Here is an 18,430-nt window from a genome sequence, read left to right as displayed (position 1 = left end):
GAGCCCAAGAGCAGAATATTATGGGTAAAACATCTGTACCACTCCCAATATATTTATGTTGATTTTTTTTTATCCTCAATAAGGTAGATTAGAAAGCCAGGCCTTTGGAAGGTAGTTTTGGGTAGATGAAGACAGAAGGAAGACTCTCTAAAATGAAATTAGTGTCCTGATGGGACAAGAATGAGCCACGAGCTATACCTCTGACTCTTTCTTCTGTGTGAATGCATAAAATGGCCACTGTCTGCAAGTCTCCAACAGGACTCTCTGGAAAAACTACATCTAAAGGCACATTTATCTATGTGTATGTTAATTAGTGTTTCTGTTACTAGTAATAGTCTGGGTTAGGCAGCTCTGAACTTGGGAACTGATAATTAATGACAGGGTTTGGTGACATCAGTGCTTTTATAACTCATCTTAAAGAACCCGCAGTGATTTTTACACAAGTACTAACAAAGATTATGTGCTATGTGAATGCTGACTTATTAAAAATAACATACATAAATTCATAGACCGACAAGTCAATTGTTTGAGTTCAAAAGAGTGGCTATTGAGGCGTATTAAAACATAGAGAAACAGAAACTGATTTTAAATCTGGTAACATTTTTTTGTGCTTGAAGCAGAGATCTTGATTTGTGGGAGAGAAATACATGCCTGGTCTTGTCTAACTGCCCAAGATGTATCACTCTTCAACAGTATTTTAGAAATAAGAAAAACAATCACATTGACACTCCAGGCTGCATCGACAGTTGTTAATACTGGCTGTGCTAGCTTATGACCTGAAGGCCCAGTTAACATCTTTGATACCTTTCATTTAATTTTATAAGTTCATAATGCTTTTTAACATGGCAATGGACATTTGATATTGATTAGAATAAGTATTTAAATAATGCCAAATGTCTTTAGCAAACAGTATCATAAGAAGGAGCAAAGGAAAGAAAGATCAAAGCAAGTCCAGACAAATGTCCTCCATTCCTAACTGGAAACACCCATTGCCTGTTGGTTTTTAAAGGTGAATGCTATCTGTAATTGGAGATAGCAACGCCTTGTCACCCACCATGTTGTTAGACCCTCGTAGACGAAAACATTCCTGGCTAGCCTCCTCTTTAGTTCGAAGTGATTCACCCTCCTTTTCCTTTTGGAGCTAGCTTATCCTCCCTCTGTTAATCTACTTCTCACAGAGCTACCCTGGCTGCTGCTTTCTCCCAGTTGCATATGTATTGGATCTGGTTTCCTTCCTACCACAGTTTACAGCATCTTCAACAACCCAGGTCACATTAGGAATCAATGGGATGGAGCCGGGCCTCTATGCCTCTTCTGCTGATCTCAATGTTCTCCTCAAGTTAAAGCCAATTAATTGTTCAGCAAGTTGTCTATTTAAAGGCTCAGAATATTAATACAGATTAGAGTCAAACTCAATCTGTAAAAAAAAAAAAAAAAATCACTGAAAGAGATCACTGCCCTCATTGAATGCAAAATGGATATTTACACCCTCCATTGCTTCTACACAAACATAAGGCACAATAATACGAGATAATGTTGGCCGTCATACAAGTCTATGAAGTCTGGAACCCAGCCACAAGGGGTGACCCTGTCCCAATGGGGAAGGACTCAGTCCCCCCTCACTGGAAATGGGAATATCAGCATATCTTTCTCCTGGAAGCACTGTACCTCTCCCAGGTGAATTCTTCAGACTGTGGTTTAGGCACCTGGGAACTACTTAACCATGAGGGAGTACGATAACAGTGAAGTGTCTTATTGAGCATAATGTTCTCAGCAGTGATAATAAAGAGTATAAAAAGGAAGGACTGAAATATGAGAGCTAAAGAGAGGACAGAGTCTGAAGCTGTTCCCACCAGTCACAATGGACATGATGAGTGACTGACAGAAAGGTAACGCAGGAACCAAGGGCGAGGACAGCCTCATTAAAAAGCCAGGGTAAAAGGAAAAAAAAAAAAAAAAAAAAAAAAAAGGAGCCAGGGTAGAGCAAATGAATAGGCTATATATACAGAGTGGATTTCAGCTTGACCCTAATGCCTACTAGGCATTTCCCTCACTGGGAAAACCACTCATTGGTAAACAGGGCATCCCTAGAGCATTGTGCTTCTTTAACACGTGGAAGCACAGTGCACTAAGTCACACACACCATTCTTCAGTCTTGCCATTGTGTGAGTGTGGACAAGGCTGTGGTCTGCCTTGCTTATGATTTTAAGCCAGGATTCAGCTTCACTTTGGCAAGGCATATTTCATTGTAGTCATGCCTCCGCCATCAGTAAGTCAACATCTGAGGAGCCCTGAGAAGGACATCGGGAATGAATAGTGAATACCTACGTGGGCCTGCCCTGACTGGTGGAGCAGCCTCTGTAACACTGCAGCAGAGTTTACAACTGATCACTACCGCTGAGCCTTGTTTCTCAGGTGATGGCATTATGTTGAGGCATTCTGTAAACCTGAATGTTTAAGACTTTGGTTGGAGAAGGTAAGTCACTGAAAGCAGACTTCTGAAGGGTATACCTAGATCCCAAGTTGTTCTTAAGAGTGAACGTCCTCTGAAATGGGGAGCCAAAATAAAACTATCCTCCTGTGAGCTGTGTGGGTCAGGCATTTCGGCATGGTGGTAACAAACTAAGTAGTGGGCTTGCCCATACCCCCAGTCTCTGGCACCTTTGGAAATGGGCCACTGCCAGTGACTCACCGGGGCTTTGGAAATGATGGCCAAGAGCCGGGGCATGGTGGTCATCAGCATGGTGCACAGGCCAAAGATGAAGTTCAGGGAAATGTAAGAGATGAAGGCCACGTCTGAACTGGAAAAGATTCTGGAGATCAGATACATCCATGGAATCATTGCATACCTAAAAATCAGAGACGGAAGTGTTTTTACTTTCCCGAAACATTTATTTATATCACAGATGAACTGATGTACAAGTGCAATGCTATTTAGAATGGTCAGGGTTTTTTTTTCCACGTGTAATACGCATAATTGTCTGGTATAGAAAAAAAATCTTCTGGGGGCCTCCAAAGACACTGCAAGGCGAAGGAAAAGTCTCATGGGCGCTTGTGCTTTCCCACTGGGCTTTTTCTAATTCTCTCAGTGTTAGGTCCTCTACCTCTCAAGCCTATTGCAAGAAGAATGTCCTCTGATTATAGTGGGAATTGGAAGATACCAAGAATATAACAATACTCAGAGAACCTTTTCATAAAGGACATAAAAACAAGAACTGGAAGCTTCTTGTGCTGTCACTCGTACCGGCTCCTTTATCCTTCTCCTATTCTCCCATGTGGGATCTGTAGCTCTTAGTCAGGGTGTCCATAGTAAGGTTGGCCCCATGATTGATCTTCCGCTGCGGGCCTGTAGGTAAAGCTGCCCATGGAACCCCACCTGAGCAGGCCCAAGATCCAAGAAGCTACTGCACTAGCCTCACAGCCAAGGCTCTGCTTCCCTCCTTCCCACTGTTCCTCCTAACGGCACCTTTTAGTTCAAGGCCAACTTCCCTCAGCTTTCTCTTGTGACAAGAAAATGCAGTCAGTTTAATGTACCCTGTCAAAGGATTCCTGCACTTTGAACAACATCCCAAATACAGGCAGAGGAGACACCTATGTAAAGACTCATCTATTCTGAGTGTTCTCTGCACACCTGGAGTAGACCTGTCGATATTTCCTGCGGCGAGCGTTTAGCATGAGATAGTGCAGTACCTTTTAAATGCCCGAGAGTTCCCTCACATGTTAGCTAACTCTGAAAATTATGAGATTTCAAAACGGGGAGGGGGGATTTAAGATAACATTTGGTCATATAGAATCTGTTATCCTAGAGAACATCCCTGTGTTAAAAGATAAATTCTTGTACTTGGGAAAATGTGTGGAGTATGACAAATAAGGCCACATAGTATCTGAGAAATGTCACTGAGTAGCAGTCTGCCTCATAATGTGATCATGAAGAATATTTTGTGGCACACATGTTGGAAACTTTCTCTAAAGCAACTTTCTCTAAAAAAATATTTGCTATGTAAAATAACTAAGTAAAGTCAAAATAACTGCCAAAGAGGTGAGCCATCGCTGGCTACTGCTGCTAAATATGACTAGTCCTATCTAAAATAAAGTACTAACAGACAGAATCAAATCTCATCCCTAATCCAACACATGCTTCCTCCTGCCCTTTCTAGGGCAAAACTCAGCTGTTATCCCCCATCACGTGATTGCTTTCAGCATCTGGGAACCAGGCATAGGGACACACAGCTACAGTTCTAGATCTCGATTGTACAGCAGGAGGATAAACAGTTCAAGGGCAGCTGGGTCAACGAAGAGGACAAAATGAAGGAAAGGAAGAGAAGGAGGACAGGAGTCAAATTATTCCTACAAATGAAACACATCTAAGCAACAGTAGAAGCTTCTGTGTCAAATTTTAGGCCTGTTTTAATTTCTATCAAATTCGTGTGTGTGTGTGTGTGTGTGTGTGTGTGTGTGTGTGTGTGTGTGTGTGTGTGTCTTCAAACTATTGGTTCAAACTCAAAATTCTGGAACATTATAAGACAACTTGTTTCATTTTACTCAGGCAGACTTTTAAGTATATCATCCTGGTATACTTAGAACTACCAAAGAGCCAGCCCTTTTTGTTGTTTCTTGTAAAAATATAGCATCCAGGCAGCTCTCTCTGTTAAACTTGAAAATGTGGGAGCTAGAGGAATTGGGAGGGCAGCCCCTCATGATATACCTGATACAGCTGGTTGGCAGGGCACAAAACACAGAGGCCTCACAATGCCTTCCACACACACTGCACCCTGCACCCCACACCCCCACTGTCAGCCTGGACTCCCTGAGCTATATATACTTGAGGGAGAAATTACCACACCCCACTGGTCTCCACTCCACTGGAGATTATATAGAATCTTTATAGGTTTTCATACTGGGTTATGTCCTTCAAATATTTGACAAGTTGATCAAAGCATTGTCTAAAAAAAAAAAGACTCAGAGACAAAGACACAGTCTTAAGTGACACCCCTGGAGATTTCTTTTCCTGCATTAATGAATCTTTGAGCTGATTTTTCCACCAGCGATGATTCCATGGTTTTTTTAAACTACATTTTCATTATTTTCCTTTCAAACACTTGGTTGAAATTAACATACTGGCAGATCCAGCCCCCACCGTTCCTTGCCTTTTCTAATTTTTAAGGGGAAATTTAAATTGACTTACAGAGCATAATTTACTTTATATGAAACCTACTGTGGCTTTTAACACTCTCTACTCTTTTATTAAAATACAACTCATCATTTTAATGATTGTATAATTCACTGGAGGTCAGTATACTCTTCTCAGGCATTCTGAAATTTATGAGAACATACCATATTCTTCTCCTGACAATTGGCCCCTTCCTTCTGCTGTGTGAATTTCCCTGGAGAACAAACAGGAGACTGTGCTCTTATTTTTACAATCCTTTAGAACTAAACACACACCAAATATGTCCTCAGCTTTACATTTTTTTTATATAAGCTGTCCATCTTTCATTTTAAATACTTTTAATGTTGCTTTGTTGATTTGTTTTGCTTAGTTGAGATTTTTGAGAAAAGGTCTTAATATGTGATCTCAATGCTGGTCTTTCTGTCTTTGTGTTCTGAGGCTCTGAGTATTGATACAAGAGGCATTTGCCATTGTGTCCAGCATGATTTGTTCACGTTGTCTCTCTCTCTCTCTCCTCTACATCTCTGTCTCTCTGTATGTGTGTGTCTCTCTCTGCCTCTGTCTCTCATTTCTGTCTCTGTCTCTCTATTGCAGTCTCTCTGTCTCTGTCGGTCTTTGGCTTTGTCTCTGTCTCTCTAGCTCTCTGTTTCTCTGTGTCTCTGCATCTACTTCTCTGTCTCTCTGTCTTTGTCAGTCTCTCTCTTTGTCCCTCTTTCTTTCACCTGACAGGGCCTGCTTATGCAGCTCAAGCTGGCCTAGAGCTTATCCTCTCACCAGGTCAACAACTTCTAGTATTCTTCCCTCTTTTTGATGCTAATTCTGCCTCCTGCCCTGTCAGAGTTTAAATATCCATTTTCCTTGGTAGAAAGACAAATTATCGCTGGGTATTTCTGTTCTAACTTTCATAAGACTTGGTTTCCTTATCTCCCAGACACCAGTTCAATCAATAGCTTTGTTTCAAGTCTAAAAGTGTTCTTAGGTTTCTGCACTTCCTGGGAGTTGGCTTTCTTAGATTTTTCACTTAGGTTCCTGAACTCACAGGTTCAGGGAGGAGGAGGAGGAGGAACAATCACTCTGCTCTCTAAATTCAGAGACAGCTGGTACCTGAAACTAGCTGCCAAGACTGAGGCTTTCAGAGTAGGGGGTTACAGGTTTCAGAATTACAGCTATAGCAATGACTAAACATCAACCTTTTAAGTCCTTTGAGTCATAACATGTCAGTTTGTCACCTCTTTGCCTTTTCTCTTTGGAAATACCCAAATTTCAAATATCTGTATTTTCACCATCTTCTCAGGCCCAGTCATGTAAGAAATCTTCTCAAGAACGTGGCGGCTGAATGAGAATGCCCACCATAGGCTAATATTTGAAAGCTTGGGCCCAGGTTAGGAGAATCCTTGAGGAAACATTAGGAGGTGTGATCTTGTTAGATTAGATGTAGCCTTGTTGGAGCAGGTGTGTCGCTAGGGGTGGGCTTCGATGTTTTAAAAGCCCATCAATTATTCTTGCGCCCTCTCTCCCTCTCTCCCTCCCCCTTCCCACCTATCTCTCTCCCGCGCGCACACAGAGCACTATACTATGCCTGCTGCCACACTCCCTGTCCTGATGGATAATGGACTAACCCTCTAAAACTGTAAGGAAACCCCCAATGAAATTCTTTATTTTTTTTTAATCTTTGTATTTTTAATGAGAAAGCTCTCTACATAGCCTTGGATGTCCTGAACCAACCTGGCCTCCAACTCACAGAGAAGTTTCCCCAGCCTCTGCATCCTGAGTGCTTGGATAAAAGGCGTGTGCTGACAGAGCTTTATTTTACACTTTGCCTTGGTTCTGGTGTCTCCTCACAGCAACAGAACAGCAACTAAGACAAGGATGTATATCACCTTTGGGAGACATTGTCTACGCATCCATAGATTATGATTCTCCAGAAATCCCCAGAAATGCTTGGTTATGAGCATAGATTTTTCTATCTTAACCAAGAAAATATTTTCTGAAAACACATTTTATAAGATTACATTTTTGAACTTCATCCAAATTTGGTCATCATTTTTGAAGTCTGGCCCTCTAAAATTCAAACATAATTTTATAGCATGGCCTATTTTACACATGCTACAATGAAATGCAATAACACATGCCCAGTAAATGATATTAATAAGCTGAAATAAGATACTAAGAACAGGGTACAATCATACAGCTCTTTATATATGAGCTCATAACTTTCAGACTGAGTATACTACCATGTTCCACAAGCATTCTTTTAGTGATCACATGATTATCACCATGAACAAGATAATTATATGAATAATAATAATAGCTAAAATTAATGTAATGGCTCTGCAGCTGTTCGTGATGTTTACAGAGACTATCTCATTTAAATTTTAACAACAGCATTGGCACTGTACAGGGGAAAAAGTACGGTTTAGGTGGGAATTAATAGTAACGAGGCCACAGGGCAAGGGGCATCATCAATATTCGCAAAAGAACTGGTTTCCTTCCATATTTTCCCACCTGTTCATTCATCTATCTAGCTATCCATCCATCCGATGATGTATACACATTTGTTTAGGCAAAACTCTGTCCCCTAATTAGATACTTTGAAGAATTCGGGATAGCTGGAATGATAACAAAATATGTAAAATTCCCCTTAGTTATAGCCTTTGGATTAAGTCTGAGTGGATTGCTTTTTTAAAAATCTTAGTACATTATTTCTTTGCCAGACAGGTACCATTGGGGGAGCAGTCCCAAGCATCCAGTGTGTATAATTGAGGATTTCTGCAATGACTTTTCTACTTTTACTATTTTTTCCTTTGAGGAAAAAAGTGATAGGAGTCATACAAAATACTCCCAGGCTACTAATATTATAGGAGAGGAAAAAAATATGCTGGACAGCTTCACAAGAGAACGTCCACAAATGCAATTTCAGAGCTAACTGGATTATGTATTTGAGCCCACGATTAATGTCAAAGTGAGAATAACAGAGAATCCATTTCCCACTGCACAAGTTTGTCAAGCAGCTTGAGGGCCTTTCTTAGACAGGACCAAGGCCATCTTCATTATGGCCGTGTCAACCTTTCCCTCCTCTACAGGGCACTCATCATCCTGCTGCAGCTGGTTTGCTCAGCATCCCTTGTAGAAGCAAGGTAATTGCTGGAGAAGAGAGGAAGTCATGAAGCCGACAGCAGGTTCAAAGCCATCCTGAGGGTTTTCTTTCTCAGAAAACAAACCATAATTCCGCAGCCGTGTTTCTCATCACATACCCGAAAAGTGCCAGCAGGAGGGCTGTGGCAAGCAAGTTCTCACGGAAAGTGAAAGCTGTTAACTGGAAGGCAGCTATAATGGCGACACACAGGCACACAGAAACCAAGTAGAAGAGCTGGAAAGAGAAAGGGAGACATGCTGCATTAGATAAGGGTATTAATCATTCTCCACTTACTCTGCACTCTCCATTCAAACTCTAGGGAAACCTAGCTCCTGCTTTGCATAGTAAAAGAGTTTTAGAGCTCATTGTTGCTGAGTCATTGTTATGGGCTTAGCTGTGTTCCTCCAAAATGCTGAGCTAATCACCCAGATCTTCAGAATGTGACTACACTTCAGGTCATGGCTTATGGTACTTTGGGGGAGAAACAGACTCCAAATCCTACCAGGGTCATCTAAGCCTAACTCCCTTGGGAAGAGCCTACGAATGCAGATACTGTCCCCAAAAAATCCACACACACACACACACACACACACACACACACACACACCGGGGGGAGGGGGTGTCAGGGGTGGGGTGACAGGTGGATCTCCCCTGCTCTGCTTTGTCTATATCTTTTCCTTCAAAGACTATACAGACAACAGCATCCCCAGGCCTTGCTTGGGCACTCCTAAACCTAGCTATTTCTTTGAGTTTGCTGACTGTAGAGTGTTTCTTCAGAATAACCCATGTGGCTGAGTCTTTTTGGTCTTCAGATCTCTGCTGAAATTTAATTTATTACTCTACCTTCCTGAATTAAAATTACCTTCACCCCACTATCCTCTTTCCTTCTTGAAAATGATTTAGTCATGAATCAGTTATATCTGGTATATTTGCTTTCTGCTTTTCCCAATAAGACTGTGAACTCGTATAGGAAACAGATCTACTCTAATTTACTCATATATTTAGGACTAACATTCAGTCCATTGAGTGGGTGAAACAAGAAAATAGGCTGGTTGGCTTACAAACAACAGCATGGATCTATTGCTCACAGCTCTGGAGGTTGAGAAATCTAAGACCAGGACAGCAATAGATTTAGTAGATAGTGAATACCTACTTTTCAATTTAAAAAAGCTGCACACTTGGTTTTGTCACATGGTGGAAGGCATAGAGAGTTCTCTGAGGTCGCTTTTATAAAGATACTAAACCTTTCATGAAGGCTACAGCCTCTTGATCTAATCATTTTCCCGAAGACATCACTTCCTGATACTATCAAACTGCAGAATAAGTTTGAAGGCTGAATGTTGGAGGACACTAATGTTCAGTCCTCAGCAATCCTGCATACACCCTGACCCATAACAGATCCTCAAAAGCATTCATTGAGTCATCAAACAAAATTAACATAAAATGATTGAGTAAATGTAGAAGAAAAAAGTCAGCCAATAATCAAAGAGCCCTTTCTGCCCCTAAACCCCAAGCTCACGCATCGCAGAGTGAAGAAAGACCACACTCAGGGTTGGGAATAATATAGGCGATAATGATATAGTAAAGCACAGGAGAGGTTTTTATGGGTTTGTTTCTCTTCAGCGTCTTGAGTATGTCACTCTTTGTGCCCCTACCCTCTGTTGGCACATTCTTCCCTTTCACTGGGACCAATGGCTGAAAAATGTTGGGGAGCACAGATGCTTGAGACTGTGGTACTAAAGACAGAAGTGAGTAGAGGTATTGAAGCAGGGTTCAGTCAGCCAGAAGCAGCATTCTGGAGGAGCCACTGCCTTCCTATGAAGGCCCATGGCTTAATAAAGATAAAGCCTTTGGAGAACCAGCACTTTTCTCTCTTGAGATTTCTGAGTCATCTTTAGGGCCAACAGAAAGTACTTGGCATTTCATGCAACTGACTCCTGAAATGTTGAGGTATCATCACAGGGATTACTCAAATAAGCTACATTTTTTAAAACATCTAGATCAAACACAAACAAATCAGTTGAGTTCTAAGCCCATTCAAAGGAGTAAACATTGTTTAAGAGCAACTTGCTAACACATCAGTTCTCTGTAAAACAACACAGATGGCCAGAAGCTGATGAGTGGAAGGCTCTCAGTGAGTTTCAGGCCTGCCCTGCCTTCTGCTCACATGGGATTCTCTACATCATAGAATAAATCGTCTCTATGGGAGTGTGAATGCACATATATTTTACTTGTATAAAGATGACAGCTCTACTCCATAGTGATGACATGAGTGGTAGTTGTTTGTGCAAGAGCATTAAAGCAGAGTACATGCATTGAAAATATCTGCCCTAAACTCTAGGCAGCAACTGCTACTGTCACTGGAAGAAAAAGGGACGAAGTCTAATGACTTTCTGACTATAGGAAATTCTGATATCTGCTACCACAACTGGGAGGTATTCACACTGTGGGAAGAGGTTATGGATACAGATGAGAAATCATTTCTAATAGTTTTTATTATCACACCTTCCAGCCCCTTGAAAGAGGATAGTGCAAGTTGTTATTCCTTCATTTCCTCCCTAAGAAGAAACCAGGAGGGTCTTTTATTTCATAGTTCTCCAGCCCATGATTCCTGAGCCTTCCCTTCATGAAGCAATACTCAATGCCTGATGGTGCCTAGTGAAGGAAACCTGACAGGGAGCTCTCAGCCAATAGAATGAGTACTTTACTTCTGGACTGCCCCATGGGGCTTGGGCCCTTCCATCTCCATATCCATATAAGAACCATATTCCCAAATCCTACCATGTCATATAGGAAGTTAATTATCCAATATGTTCTGTGGCCAAGGCCACTTATATGTTGCAACCTTTTAGCTCCAGTCACTCTGTCCCTCACCACAGAGCTACCAATCGATGCTGACAAGATGGAGAATCCTAGGACAATACAGAGGGCGACACCACACTGGCGGATACTTTCCAGGCTGTGGAGAAAGGATAACATAACAGCTCATCAGATGTCATAGAAGCCATTAGTTCTTTCTGTTATTAATACTTGGGAAGGAGAAGGACCATGCACACGGCCAACGATGTGTGGAATCTCTCCCTCACTCAGGCACCTCAAGTGCCTTTGAAGATGTGACTATTGTTCAGTGGTTACAGAACTCAAAACAGAGACTGAAATAGACATACATGGAGCTGAAAAGCATTTCAGCATCTTCCTATCTCAACCTACTCTTGACCATGGAGTCTGACTCCCAGTTAACTGGTAAACATCCCAGAGCATCATCCAGCTGTTGTGGTCCTTTCTGACACTGAACTCCCTTGCTGGACAGCAGAACCCAACAGGGAGGGGCATTTGTAAGGTCGATCGCCTCGCTGGCACTTGTCCAAATTCAGATCCTGGGAAGACCAAATGCTTTTGAAATGGCCACATATCACCATAATCATACCATGCACGCTCTTGGATGTAGCTGGGGATCTGAAAGAAGCTTCTGTTGCATCAAGCATGGCCACTGTCCATTTTGTCCATCTCTGGGGACAGGTGGACACAAGCCACCTTTTAGGTGTCTGACATGAGGAAAGGTCTCACCACTCACTGCCCATCAGGCTGTGCCTTCCTTCCAACACATCTTGTTTTATAACAGCTATCAACTAGCCTGCCCCAGAACTGTGGTCAGGTGTCAGAGAGGGTTGGAGGAAGGACTCCAAAAATAGTACGGATAAAAAGGCAAACTGAAACCCACCACAAGACCATAATGTCTTGTTCATTTAATGAGAGTACCCATCAAGGTATATGTTCTCCACTTGGCAGGCCAGAGAATTATATAAGTAATATTTTATCATTGATTTTTACCTAAATGGTTGTTAGGTACATGGAACAGAAGAGAGACAAGGGAGAGAATGAGGGAAGAAACAGTGTATTTAGCAGTAAGATGTTGACACCTGACATTTAATTATAGGCCCAAATGCCCCTGCAACAACAATGCCCATCTCCATCTGCACTTCCTGTGGACTGTGAACTACATCATGCACTCTGCATCTTTACCTATGTGAATGGCATGTTTATGTTGTTAACCTGAATGATCTTCCTGGAATGTGTGCTGCTCATAGGCTACAGGAACAATTCCTTTTTATGAAAAACAATTTCTTTTACAAAAAACAAACACAACTGAGTAATAATTTCACCCATTTTCTGCACACCCATTGCACTTTCCCTCTTAAAGCCATCTGGGCCAATGTCTCCCCTGAAGTAAATGTTGAAGTGGCCTCAAAATCACTCCTCAGAGAGTCAGAGGTTTTCTTCTAGGCGCTTCCTTAGCATTCCATCAACTTACATCTTGTCTTCATTCAGTAAGGCCCCTCCATACGGGTGGCTGTACAGGGTTATTCCTGTGAACAACAAATTGAGATGTGAGCTTCATGCCCTGTCCCTCTGGAGTCATGTCCAAGCCACTCAGGAGATGTCTCCTGGTTGCTCTGCCTACCCCTAGTCCAGTATCAGTAACAAAGGGCAAACATGCTCCTGCCGTTAATCTGGTGTGTGCCAGGCTCTTTGTTCTCAATGGCTTTTGTCAAACATAACCATCATGTCTTTCACATGTGTGACATCACAGTCACCATGCTCCTTTGTCTCTCACTTAGTTGTCGATTGTTATAGGTATCCTAGTGCTGAAGTGATATGGCATCACACTTTATGATAAAGAAGGAGGCTCGGGCTAAAAAACTATGTGCAAAGAAAACATATGATAGAAAGGGTCAGGTCCAGACAGATAGAAAACTAAACCATTTTCTCAAGTTAACTTTGCTTTGAGGGTTGGTGTGCTTTGTTTCCCTTACTTTGTTAGGCTCATGTATGAGCGCCTCACCAGGAGGCTACATGAAGAATTCACTGCCGTGTTATCAAATGATAGGATTTTATTATAAAGCTCTTCGGAGTATTTCACAGCACGAGACCATTTTCTCAATAAATCCCAACTGATGCTATATTGAAGAACCCCAATACTTTAGCAAACAATTTGTGTCGCATCCTAAAGGAACTGTGAGTCATTAGATTTCCTTCTTTACACGGGTCGTTTTGAATATTCAGAGCTAAATGTGGGAATTGCAAGTGGAGCCCAGCACAGTAGCATGAAGTCTTTGTTTCCTTTCTCGTTGCTACTGTATTTTTCTCCTCCTTTTTACATTTTACATTTATCCTGTCACCCATTCCTGTAGTCCTTTATGAAAGCACACTAAAATCCCAACAAACCATCATGGGTATAAGTGAATATGAATGAGTTGATAAGTACAATATTGAGTCTGACCACAAGAAACCAAACCCCAGCAATATCACCCTCAAGTACCTTACTTCTCTCTGTTTGCTGCCTGCACCCCTACCATTTTCTCCAGCCTTTTTATTTTATACCACAGCAGGATTAGCCATGCAACAAAGTAAGCTCTGGTCTATAACAGAAAGAGCAGTAGGAGGTATTTGTTCAGAAACTCCCCTGCGCAATGTCACAAAACAAGTCCTGTGATTCCGAATTAAAGTCCCTCAGATGCTCTTTTCCTGGCACCTACTGCGTAGGCCTAATGAGACTGCTGTGTTGTTTTTGAGATACTGGGCTTACTCAACGCTCTCCAGCTGAACTGCTGGAGTTGGTTAATTGACTATGGGCACTGGCAACACCCATCAGTCTCTCCTACTCGTCTTTATGGTGTGATGCCCTACCTTACTTCATTACTTTGCCTGTTGGAAGTGCTGACTCACTAGCAGGCAGAATTTCACTTTGTGGCCAGTCTCACACTGACCAGCCCTATTAGGTAGCCATACATAAGTTAAGTGACCTCAGACATTGTTTATGAAAACAGAGATCCCGCCAACAATGACAGGTACTCCCAGCTGCAGTCAGCGACAATAGATTCCACTGTTGATGCAATTCTAGGTTCTGCCTGTTGATGAGAGCATTATAGATTAAAGAAGCTGCAGACCAGTGTGGTAAATTGAGTAAAGTTCTGAGAATGATTAAAGTATAGGAACATAGAATACTGACATTTCTAAACCTAAACCTACCACCAACCAACTTTGGAAAGGAAAACTTGGTTCAAGGAAGCAAGCTCAGAACAAAATAAAACAGGATTAGAGGTTGAAGACACTGGTTCTAATCCAACCTTAGTGCAGAAGACAAGGCTGAACAACAAACTCTATTACATAAATGTCAATAAAACTCCAGACACTAAAGGGTATCCACTCTCCTGTTTGCAGCCCGGCTGGATATACTGCAAGTGACGAGGGTAATGTGCCTGAATCCACAGGGATCTTCCCTAACCTCCCTCCAGGATCTCTATTGGCTGGCTCTAGTCAATAATTGAATCTAATAAGGTCATGGCAGCCACTAAAATTCATAGCCACAGTGAGGAGGGCCACAGTGAGGAGGCCCCCAGGGCACTTGCAATGCAGCTGACACCTGGAGTAAGTGTGATCTAGCTCAGGAACACACCCTTTGGGTTTATTTGGTATAACTGAAAACAATCCTTTGTGGCATAACTTATTTCAACATCTAGCCCTATTGCCTCCCTTCCCAGAAGCTGGGCAAACTCAAAGTCCCAGTGTTTAGTCCTAGTTTACTCTATTTTGTCCTTGCAGATCAACTCTTCACACTCCAGATGCTAGACTTAGGTTTATGGGATGAGCACATCCAATGTATTGACTAGGCCTTATTGTCAATTTAGCACAAAGTAGAGTCACTTGAGAATAGGGAACCTCAACTGAGAAATTATTTAGATCAGATTGGCCTAATTGCTAATGGAATAGGAAGGCCCAGGCTACTGTGTGTGTGACAACATCTCTAGGAAGGTAGGTCAGGGGTGTCCAAGACAGGGAGCTGTGCATGAGCTAGTGAGAGAGCCAGTCAACAGCATTCCTCCATTGTTCCTACTTAAGCTCCTGCCCTGGTTTGCCTCAATGATGGGATCTTATCTACAGGTATAAGTAAAAAAAATCTGTTCCTCACCCTAAGATGTTTTTGTTCATGGTGTTTATTACAGCAACAGACCGCAAACCAGAACCTCTAGATAGATCTTTCTCTTCATGTCCGTTTGGCTCGAAGTCTCCTCTCAGCTCCCTGCAACCCACCTCCTCATGTTGCTTGGCTCTCAACCCTCATACAGTCAAACACAGTCTACACACACACAGTCATCCGCAACCTGCAGGTTTGTAACCTCTAAAAGAAAAACCATCATTAGCCCATGGGTGTCGCACCTTCAGGGTTCCCATTATTCCACTCAACCAGGCACAAGGCTGAGGTCCCATGCTCTCTTCACTTTTCCTTTGCAAGTTTCCAAGTTCTGGCACTTCCACTGTGGCTCTTCACACACAGTCATGGTACTCATCCTCACCGGCACCTTGCCTTGGTAGTCCTGAGCTAACATCATCTCTAAGCCTGCCTCTCCCCAAGCTCAGCATGCATGCCAGCCCCAACAAGCTAGAGAGTATTTGTCTAAAAGAAAGAAGAAGAAAGAAAGAGAGCATGCGTGAAAGAGGGGGAGAGAAGAGAGCAAAAGAGAACAGTCATGTCCTTCACCTCCACACAGTTCACTTTATCTTAAAGTATAAAATTCTTCAGCTCATTCCATTTGAAAAAAAAAAAAAGGATTCGTTTCATTTTCCTTGACTCTGATGCATTTTAACTTTGCCTTCAACTCCCTGGTCCAGGTTCCACTGACATCTCATTCCATCTCACCCCTATTCAGAAATTAATTTCATTTTTTTGAAATCATCATTACATTGTCATGCTTTAGTGAAGTAAAACTGATGAATAAAAAATGTATCAAGACTTACAGCAATTTTACTTATGAATTTTCAACTCTACTGCAGAAATAAAATATACTTTGTAGAGCTTGCACTTCACAGCTGAATTTTAATCTATTCCTGGTTACCGACATTTGGTAGCACGCTCTGGTCATGTTGGGCAGCTGGCATGTTGAGCAGCAGGTCCTAGCAACCCACAATGATCCATGCTCCTTAACTCCAAATTGCAAACTTGTGAACCTTAATTTGTTTTGTTGTGTTATGTGAATTTCTCACTTACAACATTTTTAACTTATTGTAAGTTTATCAGTACACAGCTCCATCATCAAGCGAAGCTTAAGCTATGTTCCAAGTTTACAGTGTCATTTTTTTAACATACAAATACATGGTGAAATGATAAGATTACCAGTCAATTCTTTCTTTTCTCTCTCTCTCTCTCTCTCTCTCTCTCTCTCTCTCTCTCTCTCTTGTTTTTGTTTGTTTATTTGTTTGTTTGTTTGTTTTTCAAAACAGGGTCTCTCTGTGTAGCCTTGGATATCCTGGAACTCACTCTGTAGACCAGGCTGGCCTCAAATTCTCTTTTTTAATTATTTTATTCAGATTACAACTCCATTGTTATCCCCTCACTTGTATCTTCCCATTCCTCCCTCTCTCTTTCTTTTACCCAATTCCTCTCCCCTAAGTCTGTGGCAGAAGGGGACCTCTTCTCCCACCATATGGTCACAGCCTATCAAGTTTCATCCTGATAGCCTGCTTATCCTTTCTCTGAGTGCCACCAGGCCTCCCCACCAAGGGGAAGTAGTCAAATATGGGACACCAGAGTTCATGGCAGAGTCAGTCCCCCTTTCCACACAACTGTGGAGAATGTCCCGTCCATTGGCTAGATCTGAATAGGGGTTCAATGCTTACTGCATGTATTGTCCTTGGTTGGTACAGTGGTTTGAGCTGATGCCCCTGGGTCCAGATCTGCCCATCATGATGTTCTTCTTGTAGGATTCTAGGGCCCTCTGGTTCCCTCTATTTCCCCATTCTCCCATACTTCTCTCACCTAGAGTCCCAATAGGAAGTCCCTGCATCTATCCCAATCTCCTGGTAAGTGAAGACATTCATGGGACATCGCTTTTGTGGCCTCAACTCTTAAAACTAGAAATACTATAAGATGTAGCAAAAAAAGAAAAGAAAAAGAAAATGAAAAAAAAAAAAAGATTCAGCACTGCACTAAATGTCTGATAGAATCATGCTTAAGGAATAAAATCATTATACTGATGTGTGTATACTGTGTTCACTGCAGCATCCCTCTTAATAGCAAAGATCTACAGTCTCAATGTCCATAGTAAGATTAATAGATACAGAACATGTATTGTTGGTAGACACAGATACAGATATTTACAAATACGTATACATGTTGCACAACATTCAACCATTTTTTTAAAGAAAAGGAAATCTTACTTTTTGCAAAAATATTGCTGGAATGAATACAATATGTACATAAAATAAGTCAGAAGCAGAAAAACAAATATGTGCTCTTATGTATACTTGGAATTTTTTTAAAGTTCAACACTTGAAAACAGTGTGGAAAAGACAGAGTTGGGGAGATGTTACTGAAAATGTATAAGAGGAATTCATTTTAGAGATAATGATGATGCATTAATTACCTTTGATGGAAAAGATATTAAGCAATCTTTATCTATCTATCTATCTATCTATCTCACCCCCCACAAACCCACCCCCCCACACCCACTCCCCCACATACACACACAGGAAAATGGGTTAAATAAACAGGATTGCACAAATAAATCGTAGGAAAAATAACAGTCCACAAGATCCTGGGTCCTTACATATGTGTGAGCAGTGATACTCAGTTGTCACCAAGAAGTATACCGTAGTCACTCCTCACCCATGGGCTACACACCCACAGCTTCAACTAACCATGCATTAAGGATGATCAGGAATAAAGCCTGCATCTGTACTGAACATGCAGAGACATTTTCCTGTTTATTATTCCTTAGGCAGTGTAGCATAAAAACTGTTTGATAGCATTTTTATTTTATTATGTATTTTCAGTCACCTGGAGAGTATGTAAATTATGTGACAGAATAATCCTGAGTTACAGGCCAACATTGTACTGACAATCTACTATGCTTGCAGACAGGAGCCTAGCATAGCTGTCCTCTAAGAAGCTCCACCAAACAGTGGAAAAGATGCTCAGACTTACAATCAAACATTAGGCAAAGCACAGGGAGTCTTGTGGAAAAGTACAGGGAAGGGTAGAAGGACCTGGAGGTGACAGGAGCTCTACAAGAAGATTAACAGAGCCAATTAACCAGGGCTCAGATGAGCTTATGGAACACCAAGCA

The 18,430-nt window shown here is 41.7% G+C and overlaps 1 protein-coding gene across 1 annotated transcript in view; it reads right to left on the bottom strand.

Moving 5' to 3' along the window:
- Abca13 (ATP binding cassette subfamily A member 13) overlaps positions 1–18,430 on the bottom strand; it is a 403,635-nt gene that overhangs the window by 98,429 nt on the left and 286,776 nt on the right. Inside the window, exons 48-51 of the mRNA XM_051164717.1 lie at positions 12,619–12,673; positions 11,088–11,265; positions 8,425–8,540; positions 2,693–2,849 (exon numbers count right to left, since the gene is read on the bottom strand). Of these exons, the coding sequence (XP_051020674.1) occupies positions 2,693–2,849; positions 8,425–8,540; positions 11,088–11,265; positions 12,619–12,673 (506 nt within the window). The remainder of the gene's footprint in view (positions 1–2,692; positions 2,850–8,424; positions 8,541–11,087; positions 11,266–12,618; positions 12,674–18,430) is intronic.

Source organism: Acomys russatus, chromosome 22, assembly GCF_903995435.1.
Source record: "Acomys russatus chromosome 22, mAcoRus1.1, whole genome shotgun sequence".
In the NCBI taxonomy this organism is placed as follows: domain Eukaryota; kingdom Metazoa; phylum Chordata; class Mammalia; order Rodentia; family Muridae; genus Acomys; species Acomys russatus.
The sequence above is the reverse complement of the archived record's forward strand: the minus strand, read 5'-3'. Positions and strand labels throughout refer to the sequence as shown.